A 7988-nucleotide genomic window follows, 5' to 3' on the forward strand; every position below is an offset into this window, starting at 1 on the left:
AGGTGACAAAGAGGAGAGCATGGAAAGGGCAGGAATTGAGGGTCAATTGTGCAAGCTTGTTTCCAGTCCTCCACGTACGCAGCCCCCACTACCTGGAGTAGGGGTCAACAATGTAAAGACATACCTAGCCTTCAGTTGCTGGGGATCTGGCACTTGGTGGGGACCAGAGCCGCAGGTGAGGAGTCACTGACCCTGTGCTCCTCAGAAAAGGCCAGGAGAGCAAAGGGAAGAAGGAGTCAGAGAAGCTCCATTGGGGCACAGCCGTGGACTCTCATGGCATGGCTGCCAGGCCCTGCACAGCTCCATCAGACTCGACCTTCCTCCCTCCCCAGGGAAAGAAGCCGAGAAGGAGGAGGATGGGGCTCTGTGGAAGGAAGAGGGTGAAGACTTGGACACATTTGCATTGGGCTTCTGTTTCAAGGCCATTGTTGTTCCACTGTGTCTAAGCTGGCACCCTTGAGTCAGACTCCACATTTGGGGCCTGGGCCCCACCTGAGTGCAGCCCTGCCCCCGACATAGAGCCCAGCGTGGAGGGCCACGGGTTTGTAACCTGAAAGTTCTCTGAAACTCCAGAGATGGCTCCGGGGAGTGAGTCCAAAACTCCTGAACACATGCCCTCAAGACTCTAAAGTGATCAGCCATCCTTTACTCAATTTCAGTTTGTGTGGTGTGTCTGGTTGCATGTGTATAAACAGAATTATGAAAATCTGGAGACTTCAGATCCAGCATGATGCTCTTGCTTTGCATTGGTGTGGGGGACCCGGACTGACCTTGAGTGGACTGACAGCAGAGCTTTGAAGGACTTGCAGATCCTTGAGGATCCACTCAATCATCTCTGTGTCTTCAGCAGTCCCTTGTCTGACACCAAGCACTCAATATACCTTTCAGAATGTAGGGCCGTGCAATATCCTACCCCACGTGGTGTTTTCATGAAGAATGCTGACATCGTTCTACATCAGGTTCCAGAAAGGCCCAATGTCCTCAACTTTAAACTACGAGAGGGAAACGAAGACACCAGAAGGGACCTGCCAACGCCAATTTGTACTCAGCACAGAAATCTCTATCACTTTCTGCAAATGCCTTCTCTGTGGAGTCCATTCTCAGAACATCAGCAGAACAGTGGAGGCGGAGAGAGGCGGGCCCTCGGGAAGCACTGGGTAATTAGGGGAATTGTGCCCAGCACACAGTAGGTTCTCAACAAAGCTTGGTAGAAAGTGAGAGACTGCGGTCCAGAAGGGAGGGGATCTGGGCGGAGGAATCTGGGGATGGCAGAGGGTGCAGGGCGAGGACTTTAAAGGAGGGCACAGAGAGAGAGAGTTTGCTGGTGAAGGGAGAGGCTGGATGTCCCCAAGGATGGGTGGGTCTGGGCCCTACCAGTCACTTAGCCACCTCTCCTTTTTTGTCCATCCTGGTGTCTAATCCTGTGATCCCACATTACCTGATAAATCCTTGGAGGAAAACATCAGCCACTAGTTGTGTGGAAGGGAGGGAGTGACCTAACTTCTCTGTCCAATGCCTCCTCAGCTCATCCCACTCATCCCTTGACCTTGTGAAATCTCCTCACTCTTCCTCTCGCAGACACACACCCCACCACTCCCCAAGGTCATGCCTCCAATCACTGGGCCAGGGTAAACTTTTCAAGTTTTATTTTGAGGCAAAAATAAGGAATGGAAATCCATGCTTTCAAGACAAATCAAAAGTTGATTTCTGTGTCCTCTGACAGGAACCCTATTGAGCACACCACCTTCCAGTGAGGTCTGCTGACTTGGACCTGAAGCTGAGGGGTCAGGCTGTTGGTCACCCTCCACACCTCCACCGCTGTCCATAGATGTCTTCAGTGGAGAGGGGCCTTCTCCTTCTCCAGGCCTTTCCATCCTGTGGGAGAGGAGACTGGCCAGGGCCAAGGCACAACTGAGGAGGACAGAGGCAGAGCAGGCTCAGCTGGGGCTGAGTGCAGCTGCTCACACCCTCCCAAAAGTGTGGATTCCTCGGGTGGCAGAAGGGCCATGAGACTCCAAGCCTTGAGAGGTCACTTAAGGCTCAGGGCATGGATGTGTGCCAAGAGGCCCTGTTGCTCAGCCGCAAAACTTGGTTCTCTCCTCCAAATATCCCCAGAGTGCTGCGTAATGTCCCAGAAGTGAGGGGAGGTGAGATTGTTTTCCCTGGTGACATGAGAACCCCTCTCTCCACTCTATTTCCCTCCCTCTGATGCATCCCTCCCTCCCACAGTACCCTACTCCACCCTACCGTGCACCCCAGGCTTGGCTACAGGCCCTTGGCGGGCTTTGGGTAGCTCCAGTAGAAGATGGCGTCCACCAGAATAGAGGGCATGTAGCTCATGGGGAGGTAGATGAGCTTGGTATCCCAGCCAGGTGAGTATCGGGTGCGGGGGTGGCATGAAGTCAGGGCATGTTCCATGCAGTCTGTGACCAAGGACACATTCTCCCAGTAGCTTGGCTTGAAAATTTCAGATGATTTAATAACTGTCAAGAACGAGACACCATCCAAATATATCCTCACTCCCCATTGTCCCACTTTCCGATCAACTTAAGAGAAAAGTTTCTAAAAGCTCATGGGCCCCCCAAAATCATGCTTCACATGGAATCCATGGATGTCATTGGAGTGTGTCCCAATTCTTACCCCAGGAACACTGTCCACACTAAGCCCCCTCTGACTCTATTCCTGCAAATACAGTGATGCACTGCAAAAAGATGTTCTGTTCAAACCACGAACCACATTTACAACAGTACCATAAGATTAGTACCGTACTGCCTATGTGCGTAGCAGGCTATATACCCTCTTTGTTTGTGTGAGTACACGCTACAATACTCACACAACAACAAAATGAGCTAATGACACACTTCTCTGCAACTGTCCTGCTGTTAAGGAACTCGTGGCTGTGTGTGCACCGCATAAGCTGGAAGTCTCTACAAACATTGGAAAAATAGGCACCTGGAAACCAAAAGCTCTAATGCCAGCTTTCCATGGGTCCAGGGGTGTCTTCCCTCTCTAGCTTAAGTTTCCTCCTCATTATGAGGGGTTCAGATGAGACAATAGTCTCCAACTCTCGCAAGTCTGGATCCTTTCCTTAAGTTACCAGTTAATCACTCGAGACCACGGCTGGAAGGAAATGTTCCCACGTTGTGGGTGAGTCAGGCCTGGAGCAGGGACCCAAGACCTGAGGAGGCACTAACGATGCATCCAGGCTTCCAGACAATGGTTTGCTTCTCTCCCCATGGTCCACAGCTCACTCACGGGATGCCAGGATCTTCTCCCCGTAGATCTCCTTGATCTCTGGACGGGCCCGCTCCCAGGCCTCCTGGTAGCCCTGAGAAAAATTCTCATGCCTGGTCATGTTGGTCTTGAAGTAACCAGGCTCGATAATAGCCACCTTCACCCCAAAGTAGGAGAGCTCCCTCCTGCAAGGCAGACAGGAAGAGGGGCAAGGACTTCAGAGGTCTTGGGAGACAAAACACGGCAAACAAAAAGCAAACAGAATGATGCAACCTCAACACGGGATTGGGGCGACACATCTCAAAAGCTTAGAAAGTTTCAAAGTGCAACAGCCAGGGGGAGAAAACTTATGACAATGGCATAGTCTCTGAATAAGGTTTGTACATTTTTCCACGTATTTCACAAGCATGTGGTGCAGGTTACTCATCAGCCCTGACTCCTACCTATTCTACTACAAGGCACCCGATAAGTGCTCTCTCCTCTTGTGTGCCCTCACACCCAATCCATCTCCAGACTTTGCCCATCTTACTTCCTCCACCCTCCTCAACTCTCTCTCCTCTCTGCTGCTCTAGTCAACTGCCTGGCCATCTGTCCCCTACGGAGCCTCTCTCTGCCTGCAGTCCCAGCTCCCCCACATTCAAAGCCATCCTCTGCCCTGCAGCCAATGGGTTCTCTAGATGCTGATTTCACAAAGTAGCTCCCCTGATGAAATCCCTTCCATGGGGTTCCACTGCCAACAGCATGAAGTCCACAGCCTGTCCAGGGCCCATGTGCCTCCACGAGCCCACCTGCCTAGCACCTCTCCTGCCAGTCCAGGCCTTGTCCTTCACATCTGGAGAACTCTGCAGCATAGGCGCTCAACCATTACAAACCCTGGGCTTGGCTGACGTCATTCCCTCGTCCAGGAAGACTTCCCACCCTATTTCTCAGGTTTCCAGGTTACCAAGTTCAGTTCTTCATCCTCAGCTCAGAGCCCTATCCAGTACCCTCCCTTCACTCCTCTGGCATCACGGCCACCGTGGCTGACTTGGTTCCAAGCTCTGTGAGAGATGGCCACAACATTTCTATATCTCTTGTCCCTGTCTCAGCTGTCAGATGTTTCAGGTCAGGGATTAAATCTTGTCCTCGGGCACATTTATTGTGTACTCACAAAATCGCCACGAAGTATCTCTTGAATAAACTCAAACACTCTACCCCTGTGCAAGGACTCCCCGAAGCTCAGTGCCACAGGGGTTATGGACATGGCCTCTGCAGCCATACTATGGAAGTGCCAATTGTGCCGCAGACACTTTCCAATTGTGGGCCCTCATCTAGGTAGAAATAGTTTGAATAAAACTCTAAAGACTGGGATCCTCTCCCACACCCGGGACACAAAAAAAGTGCTTCCCAATGAAGGCCTTGCACAAAGCAAGAGAGAGGGATCTGGAAGAAAGAGACTGAAAAGGTGTTGCTGGAAGCACAGAAGCAGGAGGACTGAGGGAGGGCCTCTAACCCAGTCCAGTACCTGAGGGAGTCCGAGAAGGCCTCGACGCCATACTTGGAGATGCAGTAGCCCCCACCACAAATGGCCAACCGGCCCGCGGCACTGGAGACGTTGACCACGCGGCCTCTCGCCTTCCTCACTAGGGGCAGCAGGCTCAGAGTCACCTCAATCAACCCCAGCAGGTTCACGTCGATGATCTTCACGAAGTCCTGTTTGGTCAGCCACTCATTGGGTGCCGACGGCATGAAGACACCAGCGTTATTCACCAGGCCCCACAGTCCTGGGTACAATGGGGGAAAGAGAGCAACACTGCATTGTGCCCGTGAGTGTGGACACAGCTGTGGTTGCAATGCACCTTCCAGTCACGTGAGGACATTCAAAGAGAGGTTGCATGGGGAGGGAGGAAAACAGATAACAACACACTGCCGGTGGGTTTAGGGGAGGGCAGACCCTGTAAGCTCATGGAGGACAGAAAATATGACTTCCTCCAGATTTAGTCTTCATGGCCCAGCCACTGCTTGGTTGATAACGGGCAATCACCCCACATTTGATGAAGGCACGAACTGATGTTGAGGAATCTCGTGCGTCCATAGTCCGGAACACTCACAGTAATGTTTTGGGTTTTCACACATCAATGTTGTCCTGCGGGCATTATAAACGCTCACCTACATTTTCCGAATTCCTAGACAGCGTCTTTAGTGAGTGTGCAACAAATATCTGTGGTGAAGGAGAGACACACAGAGAGAGAATGAGGAAAGGAGACCAAGGAAAAAAGAGAGAAAAGAAAACAGACGAAAAGAAGAAAATATAGCTAATATCTGGGAAGAGGTTGATTGGGTAACGCAGACCTGAAACCCCAGGTCGGGGGAAGGTGAGAACAGGCAGGAGGTGACCTCAGGGATTCGCCTTGAAACACGTGCAGCAGTAGGGAGCAAAGGTCCTATAGGATCTGGGGGATCCTGTAGGATCCTTCGTCTATGAGCGGGAGGCTGTCTCGACCCTCCCGTCACCCTCCCTGCACAGACTTCACCCTCTGCAGCAGAAATGCCTCCTCTCCTCCCACCCACACAGGAGGCCACCCTCGCCCCTCCCCCTCGGCCCTAGTTCAGCCAGCCTCGTGGAAACCTCTCTGCAGGACTCAAAGATGTGATTCTGAGCACAGACACTAAAGAGCTACCCACCAACAGCCCTCAGGGCAGCAGGAACTGGGATTCAGGGAGCTGGGGCCGTGGGGGGCACAGGATGGACCCAGACAGTTGAGTCCCTTCCCTGCTCAGAAACAGGCTGCCCTTCCAGGACTCACATTCTCCCAGCACACATGCTGCTTCTAAGAACCCAGTCAATATGCACAGTTACACAGAGAGATTTGGGAAAGTTCACCGAGACACGAGTCACGAATGTGAATAAAACGCAGGAAACAATTTCATATCATACATGAGGTACTGTTCTAAAAAGTAACACTATTCAAAGGGATAGAATATGCTCAATCATTAAATATATGCTTTTAAAGAAATTTTCATTATATTGCAAAATGCTCATCTTCCTTCAACGAACAGAATAGGGTACAAACTCTCTCCTAAGTGTAATACGGTCTATGTCAAAAGGGTCCCAGGACTCATCTCTGCTGGTAGAATGTGGGTGAGTTTCGTTTTGATCCCATGCTTTTCTGCATTTTCCACAATGGTCATGTTTTACATTTATACTTAGATAAAAAAAATTAATGTTCCTCTCTTCCCCCATAATAAGAAAGGCACTAGGGTAGTTTAAAAAGAGAGAGAGAGAGAGAGAATGTGAACTTGCGCTGGATTATTAGCCTTCCTTAGCAAGTCCGGAAAGCTCAGTGTGCTCACCTGAAATGGGTGACAGTGACTCCCTGGGGGAGGATTATGGGTCCCCAGCAAGAACATGGTACAGTGCTAAGAACAGGAGCCCGCCTCCAGCGCTGCCCCAGCCACCCACACAAGCCTCGGAGTTGGTGCCCCATCTCCACTCGTCCTCCAGAAAGTGGGTTCTGATCTCCCCCGGGGCGCTCAGCGTCAAGAAATGCAGAACTTCTGCCGAGACAGGAGGGGGCACCTCAGACAGGGAGTCTGGAAGGACAAATTCGCATCAGGGCAGCTCTCCCCAAACCTCCAGATCTCCAAGGACGGGAGGTGGGGGCAGTGGAAAGAGAAGAGGCTCAGCTGGTGAACTGCGTGAGGGAAAGAAAGGGAGTATGACCTCGAGTCCTGGAAAACACCTAGGGAATCTTCCCCAGCAGCAGACAAGAAGTCTCCCTTCACAGACAGAAGAGAAACAGACCCGACAAATCTGGGTGTTACCTCTGTCCCCGACGCGCTCCTTCACCCACTGGGTGGCTGCAGCGATGCTCTCTGTCTTGGTCACATCCAGGATCACTGTCTGCACCCTGTCTGACGTCCAGTCCCTCAGCTGCTCGGCCCCCTTCTCCGTCAGACACGCGGCCAGCACCCTCAAGCCTCGCAGGTCCAGCTGCCTGGCCAACTGGTTCCCGAAGCCCGAGTCACAGCCCGTGATGAAGATGTACTTGTCTTGGAGGTTGCTCACCACCTGCCTCTCCCGGTACCAGCGCAGGAGGTAGTACAGGCCCACGAGGACTGCCAGGTACAGCCACATGGCTTTGCAGGGGACAGACAGAGACAGGCTGTGATCAGAAGAGTCTGGTATCCTCGATCAGGAGGCTGTGCTGGCTGGGTGGCCTCCAGGCTCTCTGACATGAAGTCTCCAAGTGCCCTCCTGATGACTATCTTTCTGGAACATTCTATTCTCTCCCTACCTATCTGCCCTTTGGACTGCTTTTGCAATGCTCACCACGTGCCCTTGAAAATTCCAACTCCTGCCCAGAAAGAAAGCATCACTGTCCGCCCCACTGCCCCAGGCCTCTCATTCCATCTGCTCTCTGCGTCCAGGTGCCACACACTGAGCGGCACAGGCCACTCTGTTCTAGGTTCTGGGCTCAGAACTCTTTCTCCTCGTCTGCCAACACGCTGGGCTCGATCTTCCCGACCTCAGGAAGGTTCTTCGTGGGAAGACGCTCTGGATTCAACACACTTACATTCAGCACCCTCTCAGGGCCTGGGTTTCCTCAGAGGGCTCGGCACACAGCACCCTCTCCTCAGAAATCTAAGTCACTGTCAGCCTCTCTAGGGTTAGAAGGAGAAGGAAAGGACTTGAAGGACTAGGTCTCCTCCTGATACAGTAATTCTCTCTGCAGAAAGGCGTTCAGGAGAGCAAAGGGGGTGTGTGAGGTCAG

General features: G+C 52.1%; 1 protein-coding gene across 1 annotated transcript; it reads right to left on the reverse strand.

Annotated features, from left to right (window-relative positions):
• Positions 1-2265: 2265 nt before the first annotated feature.
• Positions 2266-7380, reverse strand: LOC106832981 (retinol dehydrogenase 16-like). The gene is made up of 4 exons (XM_070494325.1): positions 7039-7380; positions 4739-4997; positions 3256-3419; positions 2266-2483 (listed from the first exon to the last, which is right to left on the reverse strand). Exons 1-4 carry the CDS (start codon positions 7349-7351, stop codon positions 2266-2268), a joined length of 954 nt encoding a protein of 317 aa, XP_070350426.1. The 5' UTR covers positions 7352-7380.
• Between the last annotated feature and the right edge of the window lie 608 nt (positions 7381-7988).

This window comes from Equus asinus, chromosome 22 (assembly GCF_041296235.1).
Source record: "Equus asinus isolate D_3611 breed Donkey chromosome 22, EquAss-T2T_v2, whole genome shotgun sequence".
In the NCBI taxonomy this organism is placed as follows: domain Eukaryota; kingdom Metazoa; phylum Chordata; class Mammalia; order Perissodactyla; family Equidae; genus Equus; species Equus asinus.

Excerpts from the sequence above, each read along its gene's own strand:
- LOC106832981 (XM_070494325.1), bottom strand. The coding sequence starts at position 7,351 with ATGTGGCTGTACCTGGCAGTCCTCGTGGGCCTGTACTACCTCCTGCGC. Across the intron at positions 3,420-4,738 it reads GCCTTCTCGGACTCCCTCAG|GAGGGAGCTCTCCTACTTTG; the intron begins GTACTGGACTGG and ends TCTGCCTTGCAG. Across the intron at positions 2,484-3,255 it reads GGAGAAGATCCTGGCATCCC|TTATTAAATCATCTGAAATT; the intron begins GTGAGTGAGCTG and ends CGTTCTTGACAG.